Source organism: Castor canadensis, chromosome 2 (genome assembly GCF_047511655.1).
Source record: "Castor canadensis chromosome 2, mCasCan1.hap1v2, whole genome shotgun sequence".
Lineage (NCBI taxonomy): Eukaryota > Metazoa > Chordata > Mammalia > Rodentia > Castoridae > Castor > Castor canadensis.
Window position 1 is genome coordinate 148,151,016 of NC_133387.1, and position 24,702 is coordinate 148,175,717.

A 24,702-nucleotide genomic window follows, 5' to 3' on the forward strand; every position below is an offset into this window, starting at 1 on the left:
ACGTGTACAGGGATGAACAATGTAGCTGTGGGTCCAGAACGCTGTGATTGACTTGGCTTACCTGACAGGGAGACTTGTAAGGATTTTAAGTGAGAAGAGGTGCCAAATACTGAACAAATGCTACTGGTTCTTCTCTTATTCTAGCAGGCATGCCATGCTTCTTGATTTGTTCTTGTTTTTCTTTTTGTTTGGCAGTACTGATGGTTTGAACTCTGGACATCTTGCTAGGTGGCCGCTCCACCCTTTCAGCCACTCCACCAGCCCTTTTAGCATTGGTTATTTTTTGAGATAGGTTCTCACTTTATGCCTGGGGCCAGCCTGAACCTCAGTCTTCCATTTGTGCTTCCCAGCATAGCCGGGATGACAGATGCACACAACCATTGGTTGAGATAGGGTCTTGCAAAATTTTTGTCCAGGCTCCTTGAACTGCAGTCCTCCTGATCATTGGAGAGGCCCTCACTTGCAAAGGCCACTGGTTAAATAGGAAGTGAACTGGTGTAGCTACTGACTACACAAAATCGGGTCTTACTGGATAGACTTGAAGGCTGAGCTTCAAGTCCAGGTATATTTTCCCAAAAAAATTCCCTGGAAGAATTCATATGTGCAGCCTTGGTTGAGACCACTACATAGCTCCTCTTTCAATCATTTCAACCAAATGATTGAAAGAGCAGTTGCTTATTTTATGGGGAGCAGAGTTTTCTTCATCACTGCTCCAACAAGTCACATTAGTTTTAGAAACCCCATACTTTTGCCAGTGGGACAAGATGCTTTGGTTAATGTAATGTTCTGGCTAACTGATGGTTAATTCCTTTACATTCTTGAACCACAAGAGTAGAGTTGGGGAATCCCTAAATCAGGCTCCAGGCACAGAACTGTCCTGGTGAATGGGGGAAGAGGGGAGGATAAAGGACAAGAGTGGAGGGGTGAATTCAAGTACGATATATTTGATATATTGTAAGAACTTCTGTAAAAGCCACAATGGACCCCTGCCCAATACAACAATTAAAAAAAAGCTGTCCTGGTTGAATGGTGAAATATTAATATTACACATTACATTCTACTTTAGTGGACAGTCGACTTTGAAATGAGTTTAAGGAGTGACAGTAAAGTACCAAGGTTAAAAAACTACACTGAGGATCTGTACAAGGATAGCATGAAAATTTGTAAAGTGCTCCATCATTTTAAAAGATAAAGGTAAAAAACGTAGCATGTGCGAGACCCTGGGTTGAATCTTAAGTGCTCTCGCACACAGAATGAGCAAGGGGAAATTGGAAGGCTTGAGTCTTCTCAGAGGAAAGCACACAAGATGTAGTGGTACAGGTATAAGGGTGATTTTATACACAACACATAGTGAAAATGAACTGTAAGAAACTTGACCTTGAGATGGAGGTGCAGCTCAAGTGGTAGAGTGCCTTAAATTCCAGTATCACTGATGAAGTGCTCAGGCTTGGCTGGAATGGCAAATGTAAAGGAGAAAGGAAAGACATAAGCTTATCTACAAGAACTGCCGGATTTCAGAAGTCAGTTTCAAGTGAAAGTATTTGTTGAGAAGTATCAGAAGAGAATGAGGATTTGTGAAAGGTGACTGAATGTGCTATTATTTAGTGCAGTATTGAGGATTGAACCCAGGGCCTCAAGCATGCTAGCAAACCTTTCACCACTGAGCTACACAACCACCCCTTCTAAATGTTTTTATTTTGAGACAGGGCCTTGCTATCTAGCCCTGGCTGCCCTGGAACTTGCCATCCTCCTGTCTCAGTCTCCCAAGTAGCTGACATTGCAGACAGGTACCACCTCACCTGCTTAAACATCTTAAATTTTGAGAGGAATAACAGATACATATGTGGAAGTAATGGAAGATTCATCTTTAAGTAAGGGGATGGATTAGATGAGGTTCTTTACAAAGAAGGCAAAAAAATGCGGTATTTTATCAATAAGGACTCAGTTTAAGTATATAATCACTGACACTGGGTCAAGTACAGAGGAAGTTAGTGACAGGCCAGCAAAGGGTATAAATACAGGAAGGATTTTAAAATTTGTCAGTACTCCTTGTAGAGTACTATTATTCTTATTATGTACAGTCTCATAATAGGGTGGGTGCTGGTGGCTCACACCTGTAATCCTGGCGACTCAGGAGGCAGACATCAGGAGGATCGAGTTTCGAAGCCAGCCAGGGCAAACAGTTTTTGAGACTGTAGCTCGAAAATACCCAACACCGAAAAAAAAGGGCTGGTGGAGTGGCTCAAGATGTAGGCCCCATGACTGCAAAAAAAAAAAAAAGGGGGGGCGGGGGAAGGAAGGCGTGTCATCATGTCTTCTATGTAATGGACAAGCTTTTCACTTATTTGTGGCATTCATAGTTATGGCTTTAGTATCTTGCCCAAACTTACCAAGACTTCTTTTTGTTCTTTCTTGAATAATTAAGCTGATGCTTTTTTTTTTTTTAACATTTTGATTTTAGATATCTGTTGCTTCTAAACTACTGAAAACTTCCACTGTAAAGCATTTGGATTGCTCATCAAGTATGTGGGAATGTGAAATCTTCCTCCTTGCTCTTGGCTTGGAGAAGCCCATCTTCTTTTATCAAATGTCAAAATCTGGATTTCACCACAGATTCTGAGTCAGACAGATCTCTCGTAGCCAGTGCCCTCAATCTTAATGGCTACTCTCAACGTGTCAGGCTACTCTCAACATCAGTGTCAAAATCTCAGGTGGATTTGCCAAATTTCCTAAACTTGAAAAAGCTGTAACCATGGCAACCTGAGGAAGAAAGAAATAACTACAGACGGCATCTTCAGACTGTACCCGATTTTAGGTATAGAAAACATTGGTGCAAATTGAGTATTTTGTGTGTGTGTGTTTGCAGTACTTCTAGCATGCTGGGAATGTGTTCCTCCCCCCAGTCACTCAGTTTGTTTTTTTTTTTTGGTATTTTGAGACAATGTCTTGCTATGTGGCCCTGCTGGCCTCAACCTCGAGTGCTGAAATTACAGGCATGTATTTCTATACCTGGCCAAAGATGCAGTTTTGTTTTTTTTTTTGGTGGGACTGGGGTTTGAACTCAGGGCTTTGCGCTTGCAAAACAGATACTCTATGGCTTGAGCCACACCTCCAGTCCACTGTGCTGTGGTTATTTTGGAGATGGGGTCTTGTGAATTATTTTCCTGGGCTAACCTTAAACCTCCATCCTCCCAATCTCAGCCTCCCATGTGTCTAGGATTGTAAGTAATCCATCAGTACCTAGACACACAGAGTTATAATGTTAAAGAGCAGATTACTAGGCTAGGGATGCAGCTGACTGAAACAGTGCCTGCCTAGTGTGTGTGAGGCCTGGCTTCAGTCCCCAGTACTGCAAAAAGAAGAATGAGGGGTGGGGAAAGTACACTGAAAGCAGGTTTCTTCTCAGATGCCCATCTGAAAAAAGGGCAGGACAGTAACTGTCCCACCTTTGGCTAATAGAGGAGTTTTCTGAGTATGAGGCAAGCAAACGCATTTCAAACACTCAGCGTGCTGTCCAGCAGTGTTCATTCCATGCTAGCAAATGAACGGTGATCCCTGTAAAAAGTATGCCTACTCTACAAATGAGGAGACATGGCAGTGGCCCACATCACAAACAGCAGGGCTAATACCAGTTAGTTCACCACTCCAGTGTACACGGAGGCTGCTTTAGTGCCATTCCAGTGTTAGTCTACCTAATACTCTCTCTCTCTCTTCCATAGTTGTAGGGCTAGAAATGACAGAAAGACAATGAAATCCAGAGCAGTACAAAAATTGAGAGTTCCCCAAAGGGCCAAAGACCAGTACTGTGGCTGCCCACAGCACTCTGACATCTGAGCTATCTCATGGGTGTGACCATACACACCCAGGGACAAACACTAACAACCATGTCCAAAGCAGTGTCTCAGAGCAACCCCTCACTCCCATCTTTCACTTTGTATGAGCTAAAATGATCAAGAATCTGCACCATTTGGATTATTTATCACTGATTGCTATGAAGGGATATGGGAAGCTTTCATGAAAGAGGTGATGTGCGGAATGTACCATGCAGGGCTGTCCTAGAAAGGACGTCATAGAATGCAGTGCCAAAGGATTAGAGGTGAACTTTCTAATGTCTAGACAGAATGCTGCCAGCTACTGAGGTGGAGAGTAAAAACTAGATTTACTGTCCAGGAACAAAGACCAAAAGGCTGCCTTTATAGCTCTATGCCTCATCTGTTGCCTTGGGTTTCACAGCAGAAAGCGGTGAAGGGCAGAATCTAAAGAGCTGGAAACAAAGACACACACACTTCCAGGTGTGGATTTTTATTTTCACAAAAAGACAACAATGTCTTTCCACATACAAGTATTTACAAAACCCAACAGATTCATCAGCCTAGAATCTGGGTTTCTTTCCACTTCTCAACATAGTTGGGAACATGGAAACAGTAATAACCACACAATTCCCAGAGATGGAATCTATCCATCAAACAGTGCAGATTACCTAAAAGTGCACTTACCTGCACAACTCATTCTAAAAACCTGGTGATACAAACCTCACAGCCAAGGTTTCATTAAGCTATTTGGTTTCATACCATGCAAACCTGAACAAGTGTGTTGCTACCCGAAACTGAAAATCGGTTCTCAATTTACAATTAAAAAGGTTCTCAACACTTCAGCAACTATACAGAATATGAAGGTTTATTTCAAAAAAGATTACATTTTTTTTAAACCAGGATACACAGATGCACTTAATGTAACAGTACCTTCTGCAAAAATAGGTTACATAATACTCAGAAATGCAAGGAACAATCTTATTCTCAAAAGATTAGACAGCAGACTTTTTAAGCTTAAACAGCCTTCAAAATGGAGGCTGAAAATGCCTGATGACAAGAAGGAAGTGTAGAGCCTGACGCCATAGAGCTAACGCTGCAAATTAAACCACTACCACACGGTTGCAAACTACTCCTTGTATTCAAACAGTGTTAAAACGGGTTCCACCATTCCAATCTTCTCAAAATGTGTCTTGGTGCTGCAAGAAAAAAGGTTGAATGATACACAAAACTATTAAAAGTTACAACAGAACTCTTTAAACATCTTCTCTAAAATTGAGAAAAGCAATCATGTGAAATTTTTTAAAAAGAAAAAAATAGTTGGGACAGAACTCTCAAGCAGTCAGAGGTCCTCTTCATAAGTAGTCAAATAAAGTTTATAGGAGATTTCAATAAATTATCTTGAAACCATGGCAGAGAGCTTGTTTTCAAAATCGTCGTGGAGGTCCACTCTTGAATGGCTTAAATCCAGAGCCGCTGCTTCTTGGCATGGAATTGCCACTGATTTGTACAATTCTATTAATTGGGGATGCATTACTGAAAAAGTCAGAGAACAAAGAACAAACAATCAAACCAAATATTACACTGTACTTACCATTTACCAGGCAGTGTTCTCTTTTTATGGTGTAACTGGGGTTTGAACTCAAGGCTTTGCAAAGCAGGTGCTCTATGGCTTGAGCTGCACCCCAGTCCATTTTGTTCCGGTTATTTTCGAGAAGGGGTCTTGCAAACTATTTGCCCGGGCTGGCCTCAAACCGAGATCCTCCTGATCTCAGTCTCCCAAGTAGCTGGGATTACAGACATGAGCCACAGGTACCCAGCTGGCACTGTTCTTTGTGCTTTATCTATATTATTACCTCAATCTTTTCAGTACTACTATGACATATATATCACTACTTAAACCCTGCTTTACTGATGAAGAAATAGGCCTGGAAGTTAAGTAACTTGTCCAAGGTCACGGAACAGGAATATGAACTTGAGGATCCTCTGTCTAATGACCTGTTTCTTTAGAAGCACATGAATGGGCCACAGCAATGGTTTTCAGGTATGTGCATAGGTCAACAGCATCAGCACCAACCAGGACCATGTTACAAATGAAAATTCTCAGCCTCAGGTCACTTTATCTATCTATCTATCCATCCTTCTAACTACCTACCTACCTACCTACCTATCTAGATCTATCTATATTTACTAATAGATAGGATCTTGCTATGTAGTCAAAGCTGGACTTGAACCCCTGATCCTCCTGCTCTAGTTTCCAGACTAAAGGTATACCCCATCACCATGTCCACCTTCAATCCATGTCAGATCATGGATTGAAACTCTGGGGGTGGACTCCCAGTAATCTGTTTTAGTAAGCTCTTAAGAAGAGATTGTGCTGCACACAAGTGCTTGATGACCTCTATGGGAATCTTTATGTGTAACACAACATGGTAGATGCCAGAGTGTGACACAGGAAATAGTTCCACTACCCCAAAGCCTCTAATAAAACTGAAGATAAAAGCCTATAGTAAAATAATGGAAGTAGAGTAAAACCAGACTACAGAAAGATTTGAATGTCAGGATTGTGACCTAGTGAAGCTGCTTGTGAATGGTATAACAAAACGGTTAAATTTAGAATTAGTGTGAATAACGAAGCAGGAAAAAGGGAAGAGCAGACAGAAGCCAAGATGACGAAGAAGGGACGCCTATTACTAACATCTTTAAAAATGGAACACTTAGAAATGTATTCTAGGAAAGAAGAAACAAAGACCAGACCCATGTTTTTCTGGCTGGGGAGAGTGAGACGGTTGGTGGAATTGGCAGAGTAAAAGAAGATGAAGGCAGCAAAAGAGACATGAAGGTCTGAAACAGGAGAGGAATGGCTTTGCCTGTGACCTAAAATTTCTGGAGATACTTAAAGTCATTCATATGGAGACAGCAACACAGAGGTGACAACAAAGAGCAGTGGTCTGAAGCGAAGCGCCTTCAAATGAAGGAGCCAGAAAACAAAATCCAAAAGACAGAAAGAAAATGATGGTGCCTTTGAAAACAGACTCAGCCAGGCATCCTGGTACAAAACAAACAAAAAGAAAAGGAAGCAAAACAAAAAACAGAGACTTTCAAAAGGAGGGAAAGCAACACGGTGAAAAGAGCTTAACCTTATAGCTTAAACAGCCTCAGAACTAATGAAATGATCAAAAACAAGTCATAGGTGATCACTAAACACCAAACTCAGAACAAATGACGAGGCTGTGCAGGCACAACACTGAAGTTTGATGGCAGAAGTAGCCAGTTGGACAGCAATGATCCAGGTCAATCAGCCAAACCAGCATCTCCTCTGACACAGGAAATGGGAAGGGAGGAGGACGAGGAGGAGATGGACAGGCTGAATTGAAGGCTTGCTGGCAGAAGGGTCTCAACAGATGCTGGTGTGAAGAGGAAAAAACAGAGCTTGCAAACAGGCTTTGGGTTAAATGACTAAAAGTTCTGGAAATTATTTATAAAGGGAGGAAACAGAACACACCTCCAGTTTCTTCTTCCTTTCTACAAATTTCAGGAATGCTTGGTAGTGAACAAGACAGTTTCAACCTGAGTTTAATGTTGATTACCCACTGGATACTGGCACACATGTAGACTTACCTCTAGTATGAACTTGCAAGAATGCCAATCAATTGGGCTGGATTGTGGCTCAAACAGTAGAGTGCCTGCCTAGCAAGAGCAAGCCATGCAAGTTCAAACCTAACCCTAAACCCCGCCTCCCCACCCACCCACCAATCAACTTATAATGAGGAATACAAACTAGCAAATTAACACCAGCTGCCCTTACAATCTCTTGCAGATTCTGAGTTAATATGGGGAAATGTTTGGATAGATCTAGAGTTTTACCAACTGCAATTAGGAAATAATCTCAGAAATTACAGCAGCCTTTAAGGAAAGGATAGAGGTTTGGTTGTGTGGCAGCATTCACCTTGAATGTTGGGTTATCATGCCTGCTCCTGCCCGGCCATCACCCATTCGCCTTGCGTCATGGTAGCCAGGCCCTTGAGGTGGACCATGCCACTCTTTCCTTGGTCCACTTGCATCCCGTCCATGGCGTTCAACCACATGTCGTTCTTCAGGATAATGCTGAGAAAAAGAGTATGAAAAGCAAGTCAGGACACATGCGATGAACATCAAGAAATAAAAGTCACTGGTGCAGTGGCTCAAGTGAGAAAGCGCCAGCCTAGCCAGCATGAGGCCCCAAGTTCAAACCCCAGTCCCACCAAAAAAAAGAAACAAAAGCCATCTTAGAATTAAGGGCACACTGAGAGTCTGTGGCGTATGCCTGTAATCCTAGCTACTTAGAAGGCTGAGATCAAGAAGCTCAGGGCTTGAAGCCAGCTGGGGCAAATAGTTCCAGAGATTCCATCTCTAAAAAATAACCAGAGCAGAATGGACTGGGTGTGTGGCTCAAGCTGTAGAGTGCCTGCTTTGCAAGCATGAAGCCCTAAGTTTAAAGCCCAGTCCAAACACACCCCCTAAAAAAAAAAAAAAGAACTAAGAACACAAGGAAGAGTGAAAAATACAACTAAGCACACAAGAGAAACAAAGTTGAAGGTGTCCACACATAGGCTAAGAAATAATACTGGCAGAACAACTTACAAACCAACATCATAAAACAGAATTTTAGTGGGAGGATAGAGGATTTCGTCCCCAGGACACCTTTCCTAAAAGGACTTGTTTTTTTTTTTTTTTTGGTGCTGCTGGGGATTGAACTCAGAGCCTCACTCTTGCTAGGCAGACACTCTACCACTTGAACCATGCCTCCAGCCCTTTTTTTGCATTAGATATTTTCAAGATAGGGTCTCTCAAAATATTTTCCCAGGCTGGTTTTGAACCGCAATCCTCCTGATCTCTACCTCCTGAGTAGCTAGGATTACAGGTATGAGCCCTTGGTGCCTAGAATAAAAGGACTTCTGAAAGCAGGGGGCTAATCTATGAGATGCCCTTAAATTTTACTTTAAATAAGGTAAAACATCTACACACTTAGGTTTGCTTTTATTTGATTTCTTTTCATACCAGAGTTTGAACTCAGGACCTTGAGTTGAGTAGGTAGGAATTTTTACTGTTTGAGCCATTTTCACTCAGTTTTAAAAGTTCTGTTCAGCTGTTAGGACTTGTCTATCAAACATTTCTACTTAAGGACACATTAAAACTAACACAACTTCCAGACCCAAATCATTTTAATAAAAATGAAGTTTTCAAGGCTAGTATCCTACTACTGATAGTAAAGTTGAGAAAGATTAAGGTCTTTTACAGGAAACGAGCTTCTCAGTCATTCCAATCTAAGTAATCTCGGCCACATCACAATCACCCTTGCTGTGTACCCACATAGGGCAGCTCACTCTTTCGTTTTGAAAGAGTGGACAGCAAAGTTTTCCCCGTGTTTTACCTGGGCTCCACTTCCCCGGTCTGAGATGACACCTCTGTCTCCCTCTCTGCTTCCATAACCTGAAGCATTACTTCGGTTCCCAGGGGGAGCACCTCGGACGCCATGTCCTGATATTTCTCTCCCGGATCGTTCTGGCCTTTCAACTCTGTTCAACAAAGCAAAAAATAAAAATGATCAAAGCTTCATTATAGTCAGTTTTTAAAACCCAGATGCATTATTCATCAGAAGGGAGGCATTAAAAAGTCCACAAGTACCGTGACTCCCGTTTGTCAGTGGACATGCTTCCGTCACTTTTCCAAGAGGTCGGTCGAGAAGGGTTGGGCCCCGTTTCACGAGGATGTCTAGGGTGTGTGATATCAGGCCGCTCGTGGATGATCACTGTCCTCCTCTCATCTCGCTCCCCTCGAACCTCTCGTCTGTCTGTTTCTCTAAGTTCGTTTCTTGGTGGTGGAGGCTCGTTTCTTCTGGAATCACTGAAATTTTTGGGGTACCTTTCAAAGCCTGGATCTTCTCTTCGTGCAGTCGGTCGTGCTTTTTTCCCTTCACTTTGACCAACAAAGCGTTCCCGTCTGTTGATGAGAAACAAGGAACACAAATCCTGAGAAGTATTTACTTGCACTTCTGCTTCCTAACTTTATCCTATAATCTATAATCATATCTTCTTTAAAAAAAGAACTTAAGACAAGGCCACCAAGAAAGCTACATTATTGAGTCTATCAATTTTCTTATAACTTGTGCTAAATGTCTGCCATGAAGGTTGGTTTCTTAGCATCTAGGGAGAAATGATTTAGAAATCATTTAGAAATCATTGGTAGTCACTACCAATCTGAAGAACGTTTTACTGTCCATAACAGTTGAGGCAGCGTTCTCACATAGTTTTAAAGGTAAGAAGGTAAAGCCTTGGTATGTGGCCTATTTAACTAATTTTGAATACTGACCACATTCCTATTAACAAAAACCAAAAATGCAATTTGTTTTGGACACTCAGATCTCGTTCAGTACTCCTTTAGTTAATATTTTCTTTTTTGTGGTACTGGGGCTTGAACTCAGGGCCTTCACCTTGAGCCACTCCACCAGCCCTATTTTTGTATTTTCAAGATAGGGTCTTGAGAACTATTTGCCCAGGCTGGCTTGGAACACGGTCCTCCTGATCTCTGCCTCTTGAATAGTGAGGATTACAGGCATGAGCCACGGGCACCCGGCTTTACTTAATATTTTAATAGAGAACCAAAGTTATTACTACCAAGGCTCACACAGTAAATACAGCAATTTTCAACATATCTACCTACCTTTCAAATGATGAAGACTGTACTGCTGAACTCTCAGGAAACCTGCCCCTCTCCCGGTGATCAAAGTCATTGAATCGATTCTGCTGGCGAGAGTAGTCAGATCCATGGCTGAATCGCGCATCTGTATCTAGAGACAACTTTTTATTCTCGCTCCAGTAAGGATCATCTCGCCTTGAAGAGAAATTTTTGCTCATTTATATAAATCATTTTTACAATAATCAAACAACACTCACTTGAAGTCATACATACCACGATAGAACTGTGGACGCAAGAGGCTTAAGACATTCAACTTAGGAGCTAGCAAGAATCGTTAATCTCATAGCCATATGAGGTTATGTGCATTTAAACAGAAGAGAAAAATAGTTGGAAAACTGCCTGTTTTTAAATCATTAAGTGGAAAAGACAAATAAAACACCTGACATCAAGTCTACTTGGCAATCTACAGCCTTTTTCACCCTTATCATTTGTGCAGCGCTAGGGACCAAACCCAAGATCCTGAACAGGACACACCAGCACACCACCAGTTAGACCCCAGCTCTGGCGATCTTTAGAGAGGTAAGACCAAAGCACAATTCACTCACACTATTTATTTCTCCACATAGTCAACTAAGCTCATAGAGTTTATATTAAGAAAACTAAAATTTATATTTTTAAATCTGTTAAGAAACATGAGTGCAAATGTACAACAGAATCTCTTTTTCAGTTTTCTCAAATTCATAACTTCCATTTTTGTACTATCTGCACCATTGATAAAAACTTTCAAAATAGGTATGAGCTTGTGAATCATTACCAAAGCCTACTATGACTGTGTATTTCCAGTCATAAGGAAAAAGCACCTGGCATGAGGAAGGAAATGATCCTGCAGTGGGTCCAGGCCTGGGCTGCCATCCCTCCCTTTCTGTTGGCCATGAGTTTTTAGTCCTATACTTTCTACTTCTCTAGTCTTGGCTGGACAGGATTGAGACATCAGGTGTAACTGTTGAGGAAGAAAGTAAACAACTACCTATGGTCTACATCACGTGGCCGTTTCAAAGAGTTCCTTTTTTCTTGTTCATAACGGAGCTGCTGTTGTTGCCTTCTGAGTTCCTCTCGTTCTCGGGCAATTCGTTCAGCTTCCTTCCGACGTTCCTTCAGATGACACAGAAGGAAGAACCAACCAATACAAAATGAAGACATAAGGTAAGTATACATGCAACCGTGTTTTAACCTGGTCATTAAGAAACTATCCTAACAAGCGCCAGGCAAAACATACACCTAGGACAAACAGATAAATTTGATTGCAATAATCTAGTCTACAGCTGTTGTTCTATAACATTAACAATTAACAGGGGTTGAGTGGTGAAAGCTGGTAAGCATTTGGGGAGGTCAGATTTAGTTTACTCATTTGACTAAAACGAAAGCACCTAATGAGAGTCAGAAACATTCTTATATGTATGGACACTACCAAGTGCCTTCAAACCCTGGGTTACAATTGTGCAGAGAGGCGTTATTTCCTTCCAGCCTTGAGAAATCATTCCCACTGTAATATGTACGGAAATACTTCTTATTTTCTAAGACTGGGATAGTGACAGAGCCTGGATTACAACTACTCTGGACTCATAGTCCCATGCTCAGATTATTGGCTGCCATTTATATTGCAGAGCTAGAGTTATTACCAATTATCTAGAACAAAGTCACTATTAAACATTTTTAACTAGTACCTAAGTCATTATTATTTTTCAGGGACACTTAAATGCTCATTAGCTAAACTCATACTACAGAAGCTTTACAATAAGTAAAGCACATTTTAGGGCAAAAATCACAGGGTTTGAAAAAGGTGAGTTATTTAAGATGAAAAGATTTTCTGACTGCACCTGTTCAATACGAATGCGTTCCCTTTCCAAGCGTTCGCGTTCCATTCTCTCTCTCTCTAGTTTTTGCCTTTCAATTTCTAGGCGCTCTCTCTCTCTCTGTAAGCGTTCCCGTTCTTCCCGTTCACGAATTATTCTAATGCGTTCTCGCTCTCGACGCTCTCTTTCTGCAATCTCTCTTCGTCTAACAAAAATCAGTATTTAGAAATACTTAAATTATGCTAGCAATGTGTGAAAGAGAAGAGCTTTTGAATTTGAGTTTTTCCTTGAGGCTGGCAGTTTTAAATTTCAACTTAATCTCAATAGTTTTAATGTAATTGGAAAGAGAACTCAAAATAAAACTTTAAACAGATTCCAGTATTATCACTTAGGACTGTCAACTAAGCAGATGAAGTTTTATAGAATATTTGCCTTTTAGATGATTCCTGTTTAAATAAATATCCCCCTATAGTAATAGCCCACTAATTGACATTTTAAAAAAGGAGATAGTCTACGTACACATATTTATAAAACTGTAACTTCTGTGTTTTTTTTTTTTTTTTTAACGGAGTCTCACTATGGAGCCCAGAGGTCTCAAACTCACACTCCTCCTGCTTCTGCCTCCCAAGTGCTGGGGTTACAGGTATGTACCATCATGCCTAGCTATCAATTATTTTTGATGGGAAAATTCCCAAATGTCTGCCTTATATTCTGTCTCCTTAAGTAAGGTATAAACTTTATTCTTATGGCTTGGGATTATAATCAGACACAGCAATTTAGCAAATGCTACATATAACAAAATGATGCCCATGAGAGTTCTTTTGGAGTGCTCACTAGCTCCTAATCGATGGCCCCAGGTAACATGCTCTTTGGAGTCACAGATAACTTAGTTCAATTATTTGCTGACCTGAATTAAGTTACTGATTAGACTTTTCATATTGCTTCTGTCATTTCCTCACTTTTAGTATAAGTATACTTTTTTGGTTCACCAAAATGTCTTCCTCTAGGTTCTCAATGAGTCAATATTACTCCCATGGAAAGTGATGAGTGATTTTATTTCATTTTTTTTTTTGGTAGGCATAGAGTTTCAACTCAGGGTTTCACACTTGCAAAGCAGGCTCTACTGCCTGAGCCACACTTCCCGTCCACTTTGCTCCGCTGATTTTGGAGATGGGGGTCTTGTGAACTATTTGTTTAGGCTGGCCAAAAACCAAGATCCTCCTTGTCTCAGCTTCCCAAGAACCCAGGATTACAGGTGCAAACCACTGGTGCCCAGTTTGAGGAGGGATTTTACATGATCACAATTACCAGTGATGTTACTAGCATTTAGTGGATGGGGATCAAAAACTCTAAATACTTTATGATGTATGAATTGTCAGAGTAGTCCTACACAATAAAGACTACCCCAACACTCCTCATACTGCCTCAGTTGCCATTCATGTCATTAAAAAATAACAAAAGACTTTACAAAAGTAACAAGTAAGCCGAGAACTCAACTCTATTTTTAATAAATGCTAGGCTTATTTATTTGCTTTGGCACAGTTTTACATACTAAAATTTTCAATAATGCAAATTCATGGAAATAGAGGGAAAATTATACTTTTTTGAGAGCTTAACCAAGAGTTGTTCACCATTTCAGAAACCATGTCAAAATGTCAACACCACTCCTGGTATTCGACTCACCAGTGCAACATACCAATGTCGGTCTGTACTTGTAGCTTTCACATAGGGTACAAACATCTGACTACTTCATTAAGTCTTCTGAGTCATGCCTAAACATTCCTATCTGGAATATATATTTTATTTATTACTCTTATTACAGATATAAGTCAATTTCATTTCAAGAGAGTAAGGACGGCATTGCAACACTTTTTTATTTAAAAGAGTCATTGGGATGGATGCAGTGGTTCATGCCTGAGGTCCGAAATATTCAGGAGGCTAAAGCAGGAGGATTCCTTGAGCCCAGGAGTTCTAAGTCAGCCTGGGCAACATAGGGAGACTCCGCATCAAAACTAAAACAGACGTTGATGTGATTAGTGCCCTGGTAGCTCCCACTCCCATTCTCCTCCCAGCCTGATGTTAACTAAATGAACAGGAAGCTAAGCATGCTGGGACTCCATCTAAATCAAATGGAAAATAGGTTTTGAGTGCTTCAGGAATTATTTCCTTTTACTAAAGCTGTATGGTCATAGTTATATTATCTCAGTTGCCAAAGTAGTGCTGATAGTTCCTAACACTTGTAAATGAAATCCCCATGAGTGACTGTTGGATACTGCTGGATAAGATAGGTTAACATTTGGAAAAGTATGTTCACAAGAATATTTCAAGTGGCATCCAAAACCTGATATATGAAAGTAAGCTGGAACTCACGAATATGAGATATGGCCACCAAAAAACAGAAGCATCCTGGTTTTTGGTTTTAGTCTTTTTTTTTTTTTAAAGAATGCTTGCTTAGGAATATAGTCACTTATCCAAGAATATATATATATATATATATATATATACATATATTTTTTTTTTTTTTTTTTTGCCAAATTTGTGACAGTATTTCAACATCATAGCCTAGTTCTTCTTTAAGACATGTGTTTTAGGCAGCAGCTTTGGAGTCTTTAGAGGAAAGAGCATCGGACTTGGAGTCAGAAGACTTGGATCTGAGTCCCGACTCTGCCACTCATTAGCCATGTGGCACTGGAAGAGTCACTTAGCCTCTCTGGGCCTCCATGTTTTACGTTAAATATTGTTGAGCTGGAGATAACGATGAAAAAGCATTTTGCAAACTGTGGTGTGCTACGTAAACCTAAGAAGTCATTGCATGGCACTGCACTTCTTTGAAGTGGAATTGTATTCTGTGGGAACACAATTTCTAGAAAACTGGCTGACATCTGGTGTTAAAGATGCACCTGTATTTAAAGACAGGTATAAAACAGACTCTGCTCCTACCTTCGAAGTTCCAATGCTCGTCGCAGTCTTTCAAAGCGAACTAAATGTTCTCTCAATCTTTGTTCCTTCATTTTTTCAAAAGGCAAGATCTCTTTCCTTCTGTAGTCTTTGTCCCGTTTTTTATCTAGGCTAGCCCTCTCCTTTTCCTTGCTTCTTCCATGAATCTATAGAAAAAAATTTAAGAGGACTAGAAGTTAAAATAATTTTGTATTTATTTTTCAGGTTTATCTGGTTATTTAAAAATTTCCAATGACCATTAACAATTCCTACTTGAAAGATTTCCTAGCATGTAAGTATGCAAAAGTGCTTTAGAGACAAGAGAACTGTCTTTGGAAGCAGCTGCTTCCAAACTGCTCTCAGACACTTACTTTCTCGTATCGTCCTCTTCTGGATGGCCTACAGTGATCTCCCTTAGTTTGGTCTAATATTACCATATGTCCTGGGCTCTTTGAACCTAAGAGAAAACAAAAATTTTTTTTTAGATACACAAATATCTAAATAGAATTCTGTTGAACATATGTATGTAAAAGTAGTCAATTCTTAGTCAGGTATTTACAAAGCAATGTATGAAATAAAACCTTACTTTTTCTAACGTAAATGGAAAAATTTTTAAAAAGTTCAATCTGTCAACAATTTCTTGAAATGCTACCAAAAGATCCTAACTCTTCTAAAATTTAAAATACATCAAACACCATTTTAAGTCAGCTCAGATTTTTTTTTTTGCTATACTCCCAGTGTAAGGCAGCTAAGATTTAAAAGTAAAGTATACGAGCTTAGCAGGAAGAATATTTTTGTTTCTTAAGAGTAGGAAAAGGAGGACATCTGGTCCTACTAAGCCTCCTTTTCTACCTCAGACAGCTAAAAACAAGGTTCAAACACTCATCTGGATTTGTAATCTCAGTTTTCTCTTCCACTGTAAAAAGTAAGCAGTGGGATGCATTAGAAAGAGACAAGAAGAAAGATACATGGCATACTTATTCGCTTCTTTTCTTCATTTTTTTTAATTGATTCTGAAGTTTGGCCACTTGCTCCATTATCACTCTTCTCATCTTTACCTTCTATTTTCTTAGTATCCTTGCTTTCTTTTTTTTCAGATTTCTCAAATGATCTTTTCTCTTCTTTTTTGATAGAGGCTTGTGTCCTAACCATATCACCCAAGACAAGAAAACAGAATGAGAACTACTTTTGTTAATGTAACAAGTCTATTTGCTTGTTAAAAAATAAACCTTAATTGAGCACCAATAAATAAGTAAAAAACAAGCAAATATATAAATCCTTACTTGCTACTTCTATCACTCATATTTTTTTTGTCTCCAGAACTTCTTGAACTATTCTTTTCATCATTTTCTTTCTTCATTTCTTTCTTAGAAGGATCACCTTTTACCTAAAGATTTAAAACAGAAAAAAAAAAATCTTTTAAGTTTTAAAGTTACATTTTTATGATTATAAAAAGTGTGTTGAGCCAGGCATATTGGCATATGCCTGTTATCACAGCACTTGGGAGGCACAGGAAGTGGACTGTGAGTTAGAGACCAAACTAGGCTATACAGTGAGCTCAAGACCAGCCTCCTGGGCTACATACATAGTGAGACCCTTTCTCAGCAAAGTGTGTTAATAGCAGAAAATTTGCAAAACATAGGAAATACAAAGAAAATGAAGTTTAAAAACCTGAAGACAAAAAAATACTTCCTAATTCTACTTCTTGCCAGATTCTTTCTTGTTGTTCAGGACAGGGTCACACTATGTCTAGCGCAAATAGGCTTCAACCTCATGATCCTCATGCTTAGCCTCTAAGCATTGGGATTAACAGGCATATACCACCAAGTATGGCTCTCATGTTTAAATTGAGAATTACAGCTTGACTATTCCTTATGCAAAATGCCGGAGATCACAGTGTTTCAGATTTTGGAATATTTGCATAGACTTTACAGGTTGAGCATCCAAAATTGGAAAATCTATTCTGAAACTCTCTAAAATTCAAAACACCAGTGCCACTAAAAAAAATTCCAGATTTTGGGTTGGTGGAGTGGCTCAAATGGGAGAACACCTGCCTAGCAAGCATGAGGCCCTCAGTTCAACCTCAATAGCACCAAAAAAAAAAGTTTTAGATTTTGGATTTTCAGATTAGGGGATGTTCAACATGTACTAGCCCTCAAATTAATCTCCCATTTATAAACAGTTATGCGCGCTTACTTTTTCAACAGAAATCAGCTGTCCATGGAGCTCAGTGCGATGAAGATGTGCGATGCATCTGGACACCTCTGTGCTCGAAGACATAGTTACAATGCCATAGCATTTTGCACCAGGACTTCGAGCATTTGTAACTACCTTTGCACTTAAAACCTATAATGAGATGGACTTCAGAAGGTTTTACAACTTTACAATTACACACATTTCTAAACAAGTGAAACTTCAAAACTAAGACTATTCAAATTATAGGACACAGTCAAGATAAGATAATAATACAGGATGTTATTCTATTTCATAGTATTGTGTACTTAGTAAGTATTTAGGGGAAGAATTTAAAGTGTCAAAAAGCAATTTAAAGGGCTGGAGACATGGCTCAAGTGGTAGAGGCGTGAATTCAAACCTCAGAATCACCCCCACCGCCAAAAAAAGGGCAATTTAACTTATTTTTTTACAAATCTGTCTCTCCACCCCAATATACAGTCAAAACAATTTATCACATCAATGAAATAATGATGAAATAATGGTATAATTAACAAAGGCAAAGAAAATGGATTTGAGCCAAAATTTCCTTATGATAGGCACACCCTGAATTTCTTAGAGAAAATAAGGTTAAGTTCTAGATAATTTATAGGTGAGTGTTAATACTTCCTGTAAGTCACTTTGTATTTCAAAAAATGAGTAAAGAACCAAGCATATGTTAAATAAAAAAGACTTAAAGCTATACCTAAAAAATACATGACAAAACTTTAAAAGATATCTTTTCCATTTATGTGCTTTCAAAATTTTTATCAATATAAAAGTGATGAATAATTTCAATTCCAGAGTATGCGCCCTTAAGAGAACAAAGCAGGGATGGATGAGTGAGGAGAAAAACAGTAAGAACAATTCAGTGCTGACAGAGAAACAAAGACACAACGCCAGGAAGAGGTAAATAGGAAATTTAGGTATTATAGGGTGGACTGCTGGAAACTATCAGGTTTTCTTTCAAGTCTGGCAAAGGCTGATTTGTCCCCATAGCCATTTAAGTTTTATAGCTAGAGTCATGTTATCAAGTAGATGGTATCCTTATATAGTTTTGTTCTTAATAAATGCCAACATTAAAGTGTTGTTTTCACATATCTAATAATACACTACTGAGAACAGAAAAAAACATACCACAGTTGATTGTGGAACTACAGTTCTCAATGTTCTCTATCTGACAACTACAAGACCCTCCTTGGCTCAGATGACTTTCTAATTAAACAAGAAACCCCTCCTAAAAGCAATAGGACCGGTTTGTAACATTCATTAATGGCTATTTACCAACACTGATCATTAATAAATATTTAAAGTCTACCACGTACACACAAAGTACAATAGATAAGGTCAAAAAGCTTATATTAGAGTAAGTTAATTAAATACGATGTATGGGAGATAAAGGAGAATGACAGAGGGGGTGAATTTAATTAAGATATATTGTAAGCACTTTTGTAAATATCACAATGTATTCCCAGTACAATATAATAAAAAAATTAAATATGATGTATATGAAAACCCAGAAGAAAGTACTTCATGCCCTGACAGATACAGATTAATTGCAGTTCAATGTAACAGCTATTAACTGAACATTCTTTGTATACTATTTTTCTTCTTTAGGTCTCTCCTCTTAAAAGCCAGAGAAATTTTCCCAGACGAATGAACCAAAATAAAGCCCCCTTTTTTCTCTCCAAACACCCCACACTTATCCTTCATAGCACGCAAGACATTTTCTAATTACTTAAATGCACACATACAGAAAAATGCAGAGTTTTACATTTTCTCCTAACACTGGAATGGAATTGAGGGGTATTTTCTTCCAATGTAGATATTCTACTGCCTAATATCACCCTACTATAATTTCAAGGTGGCCAAATTAGCCTCAGCAAATGTGCTAGATCCTTTGCTAGATATTGGGGGAATAAAACTCAGTTCTTGGCTTAAAATGGGTTCAAGTTTTGGAATACAAAGATCATCAGGGCTGAAAGTGAGATGAAATGAAACTACCATCAACCCTTAACCCCAATATGCCATCACCTCAGAACTCAATAAATGTGCCTTTAACAGTCCTAAGAGACACAAAAGTTAGAATTTATTTATACAACCCTGTTTTGAATACCACTTCTGTTTGAAATGCAGATACTAGAAAGGTGGGTTAAAAGGTAAAAAGAATGTACCTTTCCATATTTGCCAAAGAGGTTCTTCAAATCAGCAGCTTTGGTGTTAGAAGAAAGTCCACTAACCCAGATATTTTTAGTTGAGCTTCCACTGCTACCACTAGTACTACTTGTACTTCCTAGAACAGATTAAACATCAGATGTTTAAGTAGTCTTACTAAAACTATTTTATTTGCCAACTTATCAGGATTACACTCTTTATAAAGTTATAAAATCTTTTCATTTCACTTTGACACTATGACTTTACTGTATTAAAAATTCTATGAATTTGCTATTACTAAAATAAAATAGAATAATATATAACTAATGAGGAAACAAATTTGAGTATGTGGACTGGAGGTATGGCTCAAGCCATAGAGCACCTGCTTTGCAAGCACTAAAGCCCTGAGGTCAAACCCCAGGACCAACGGAAAAAAAAATTTAAAAATCTGAGTATTTGTATGCTTCCTATTGTGCACATTTTATGTCAAAGTGGATGAAAATCAACTAAATGCCTTAGACTTTTTCTGTCATGTTTTAATAATTTATACTCTACCACCGTACTACACACAGGCAACAGGAAGCAGTCCTCTAGGGAATGAACACACTGTTTAAGGGCTTATCTGTTGTGGGCCTCAGATCTTGAGAAACTGGAGTGGAAGAGGGAAAAGTCAGAGAAAGGGATAAACTCTTTAATAACTTAAATGACTAATGAGATTGGCTATCCATTCTTCATTCTGTATAAGAGAAAGGATAAGAGAAAATGGAACTATATATAGCTGGATAACTCAGGATCTAATAAAGGGGGAAAAACGCTTTTAAAACAACCACAAGAACTGAAGACCAGAGATCTCAAAATCATTAAGAAAGGGTAAATGATTACATGAATCATTTCTGTGTTATTTCCACACAAATTATGGTTTCATACATACAGATGCCAACTCTGAGAACACAAGCCTACTCAGTCACTCTTTAATGCTTTTACTAAATGTGCTGTGATAGAAGGAACAATCTCTAAATTCAGTGCTTTAAAAAGTTACATGACATAAATGTTAGCAGTTCAAAATCTACATCAGTGTAGACTTAAGGGAGAGGAAACATCACATACTTGACTCAATTATTTTAAATTTTAATGGTTGATGCTTTTCTATTTAAAAGCTCTTTTTAAATTTTATGAATGTTAACTAAAATCTGCATATCTTTTTACCAGTAATATTTGGGCCTAGGTGCTTTATCTAATTATAGAAAAAAAATTTAATGTTAAGAAGGCACTATTTGTCCAAGACTACTAAGCTTCTCAGGGTTTTTTTGCCTTACATAATTACTTTTATTGTTAGAAATCATTTTCTAAGTTAAGATCATGCATCAACTAGCAATATCTTGGATAATCTGCCCTCCTGGATTTCCACTTATCCTCATGGAATCTATTTCCACACAGATTCCAGAATGGTCCTTTAAAAATGAATGTGAGAGACCAGGTCCCTTCTTCTCTAACTCTCACACTGATGTATTCAGAGCTAAGTCTCAAATCTTCACAACAAATTAAGACCCCTATGTTTTCTGGAGCCCTACTTTCTCTCTACTAAGCTTCTAAATCTTTAAATTTCATCCTTTAAGATGAAATTTATCTTATGCAAAGATGTAGGTAATGTAATTGTTAATTACTAACTCAAATCATTACAATTTATAACTGTTAAAACTTAACAACAAAACATATTAAATACATTATAGAGGACATGTATAATCCTCCTTTAGAGTTATCTGAATGATATATTTTATCTTAAATGCTTTGTAGAAAGCAAGTGTTTTCAAGCAGTCATAGCACATGTAGATAGGCATGAGATAACCAGAGATTTCCCAACAGCAAAAGCAATCAAATATTGCTCCTTAAAACTTACAGCAACTTAAAATAAAATTACTTTCCTATATAAGACAACCACCAATCCAAAATAAGTGAAATTGGGGAATAAACTGTGAAACATTAAAATACTGGACCGTGACTATGTTCACAGATGCCTACCCTGGTTTAAAAAAATGACAGAAGTAAAACCAAGTATTAGATTTTCTTTTAAATACTAGACCTCACAAATATACAAGTATTATTTATTATTATTCATATTTTCTCCCAGACAGAAGAGGAAACAGATGTGGTTGTATATAGTGTTCAAACCACTGCAACTGAATAAAAAAATTTTGAAATTATAATGTAAGAAAATGAAATAATCTATGAATATTCGATATAGTTGCTTAGAACACAATATATTTCCTAGCAAATGGACTTTTAACATACTAATGCCAGTTCACAAAATAAGCAGTTAAAAGAGTAATGCTTTAATCACAGGGTTTACTATACTCTAGCACCAGAGGTAACATAAAGGCCATCCAAAAATTTTCATCTGTCATGAAAATTTTAAAGACTACATGTCAAAGAAAACACCAGACAACTATTACTTTTTAGCGGAAAGTATGCGTTGCTATCACTGAAATAATCAGGGAAAAAAAATCCGTTACCTTTGTCATCTTTAGATGATGTCTTGCTGTCTTTAGATTCCTTTGAAGAGCTAAAGAGGCAAATCACCAGAAGAATATTGAAAACAAAAAAAAAAAAAGAAAACAAAAAAACAAAACAAAAATCGAACAGATTCATATCGACCATATTGCAAACTAGTGCTATTCATACAAAGTAACAATTCCAAAAGCCTAGTTTAGATTATTTGAACAATGACTCCCTTAGGATCTTGTACTGATTCTCCCCAAGATGCCTGAAGAGCTAGATTTTCTGACAATTCTATTCAGTGGATATATGGCCATCTTCTCCAGATTTCAGGACTGGGACTTGACTTCATTTTGTGTTCTTAGAACTGACAGTTGTTCATTAACCATCATCACAAGGATTTTTAAAAATAAAACACAAAAAATTGTCAATTTGAAAAAAAAACACCAAAAACAACCAAAAAGAAAAAAAAAAAAAAACCAAATATATGCTGACAATTCGACAATGCAATCAGTAGGACACACTGCATATTATGAAGATCTTGACTTTTTTTAAGTAACTTATGACGATCAAAAATATTATAGGCAGGATCATAAGACACTAATTACTGTACATGGTCTTGAAGCCACCCCCTTAATGTAGAGTGATCTTATTGAATGCTGGAATTCAGTATCGTAAAGAACTGACATAGAAAGACAAACCTCTTTGCTTGACCAGAGGCCCCAGTAGACGAGGGCCCTTTCTTCAAAGTATCCTTTTCTTTATCTCCAGATTCTGCTTTCTTAGAACTTTCTCTGGCTTCCTTCTCGACAGGATCACCCTTCACGCAGTCTTCCTTCTTACCATCTTTATGGTTCGCATTCATCTCATAATCCTTGGTTTCCTTCTCCGGGCTCTGTGCAATGGCGTCCTGCCCATCTTTTGGCTTACTTGCTTCAGAATCTGTAATTTTCACATTTTTACCTGTTTCTAGGAGGTCATCACCATCAAAATCCAGAGTGATGGCATCTTCAGCCTGGATTGTGACCGAGATGTTGTCATCCTCAGCTTCTTTCACTGTCGCATTAGCTTCCATCTCTTCATGAGCTGTGTGATCAGCCTCAGCTAGGTTCCCTTCTGAAGGAAGAGGTTTAGATACTTCTTGTGTACCATCACCAGAACCTGCTATATCTAAGAGGATTTAACAGGAATAAATATGGCAAAACAAGAAGTTTAAACAATTTCATATTCATAAGCTAGAATAGGACCTAGAAAATAGAAAGCCAATTATTAGCACTGATGGAAGGTTAGGGGGAAGAAACACAAGGGTATTAACTAATATAAACAATCCTTTACCCAGGATCACTTATTCTTCATGGAAAAATGATCTCTACATACAAACACCAAACAACAGTGAGAAAGTGCTTCCATCCTGAAGATACCAGCTCTTCATTTGTGGTTGTAAGTTAATGGCATAAAGATTTGTTCCTCCCTGTGACAGTGACAAATATGCAGATTTGTTATTCAATGTTCGAATCATCTTGGGATTTAACCCTTGTGACCTTCACAACTCCTTTGGTGACTTCCTGGAAGGTCACAGTCTGAAGATCAGTCTTCAAAGTATTTCAGGGCCCCATCTTTTTCACTCTTCAAAACTCCTGGGTAGTCCAGAATCAGATGGAAAGCTGTCATGGAAGGCTCCGAGGATGCTCCTGCTCCAAAACATCTACGAAGTTGATTGTTTCTGGTCTTCATCCTGTCCAGTTAGTCCGTAGTTACTGTTTTCAAAGATGTCTTCCATTCCCACAAGACAGATAGGCCTCAGGTAGTGAGATTTCAGTCAATAGCTTTACTTCTTTATTGCTTCTAGGCTCTTTATTCTGTCTTGCTTAGAAGACTGCTCCATGCCCTTTCTAGTCCAAAGTAGGATCCTTTGACTACTGTCCAAGAACTCAACCTCATAGTGACCACATGTATTGCTACTGTTGTCCCTGTAATTATATTAGATGAAATAGTTCTCCTAACTACGAAAACTGTAGGAAGAGCATATGAAGGTTTGTCTAAGCAGCAAACACAAAGTCAGTTTCCTGGTCAGTCACCATTTTTAGGGCTAATGGCAAAACTCATTGAGACTCTCCAATAAGCACGTATGAGTTACTGCAGTGCCACCAGTCTTAAGGATATAATCAACTTACCGTATGCTAGATTTTTAAAATTAGATTAAAATGACATATGACAATGTTCACTACAGTAACTGATATGTACTATTAAGTTAGTACTTATACGTACTATATAAGTGTTCAAAAGAAAATTAAAACCAATTGAAAAATTAAATCAAGATTCTAACTTAAGTCACTAAATTGATAAATTCGAAAATAAATTCATTTCAAAAATAAGAGTTCAAATAAGGAATACTTTATTTTCATGTAACTTACTTTTCTACATGTCAGAAATTTTTAAACTCTACTTAGCATCAAACATACCTTTCTCATTTTCTTCTTCCTCACCATCCTGAAATTCAAAGAACAATCAAATGTAAAATGAATTCACATAAAACTAGGTTTTAGTAATAGCACATAATTAGTCAA

At 38.2% G+C, this 24,702-nt stretch overlaps 2 protein-coding genes across 13 annotated transcripts in view; one reads left to right on the forward strand and one right to left on the reverse strand.

The window, feature by feature from the left end:
- The window catches only part of Mindy2 (MINDY lysine 48 deubiquitinase 2), a 96,239-nt gene extending 91,498 nt beyond the window's left edge, over positions 1–4,741 (forward strand). For both annotated transcript variants that reach the window (XM_074066081.1, XM_074066078.1), the window contains one exon: positions 2,462–4,741. In XM_074066081.1, the coding sequence (XP_073922182.1) occupies positions 2,462–2,620 (159 nt within the window). In that variant the 3' untranslated portion in view covers positions 2,621–4,741. The remainder of the gene's footprint in view (positions 1–2,461) is intronic.
- Sltm (SAFB like transcription modulator) overlaps positions 4,287–24,702 on the reverse strand; it is a 43,602-nt gene continuing 23,186 nt past the window's right edge. For 4 of the 11 annotated variants that reach the window (XM_020175405.2, XM_020175404.2, XM_020175400.2 and 1 more), the window contains 16 exons: positions 24,598–24,625; positions 22,837–23,305; positions 22,153–22,202; positions 19,663–19,781; positions 17,474–17,623; positions 16,561–16,664; positions 16,255–16,421; positions 15,649–15,734; positions 15,281–15,444; positions 12,365–12,545; positions 11,515–11,639; positions 10,512–10,682; positions 9,477–9,791; positions 9,223–9,367; positions 7,759–7,916; positions 4,287–5,345 (listed from right to left, as the gene is read on the reverse strand). In XM_020175405.2, the coding sequence (XP_020030994.2) occupies positions 5,237–5,345; positions 7,759–7,916; positions 9,223–9,367; positions 9,477–9,791; positions 10,512–10,682; positions 11,515–11,639; positions 12,365–12,545; positions 15,281–15,444; positions 15,649–15,734; positions 16,255–16,421; positions 16,561–16,664; positions 17,474–17,623; positions 19,663–19,781; positions 22,153–22,202; positions 22,837–23,305; positions 24,598–24,625 (2,541 nt within the window). In that variant the 3' untranslated portion in view covers positions 4,287–5,236. The remainder of the gene's footprint in view (positions 5,346–7,758; positions 7,917–9,222; positions 9,368–9,476; positions 9,792–10,511; positions 10,683–11,514; positions 11,640–12,364; positions 12,546–15,280; positions 15,445–15,648; positions 15,735–16,254; positions 16,422–16,560; positions 16,665–17,473; positions 17,624–19,662; positions 19,782–22,152; positions 22,203–22,836; positions 23,306–24,597; positions 24,626–24,702) is intronic. The other 7 variants (XM_074066066.1, XM_020175401.2, XM_020175406.2 and 4 more) reach the window with 3 other exon arrangements.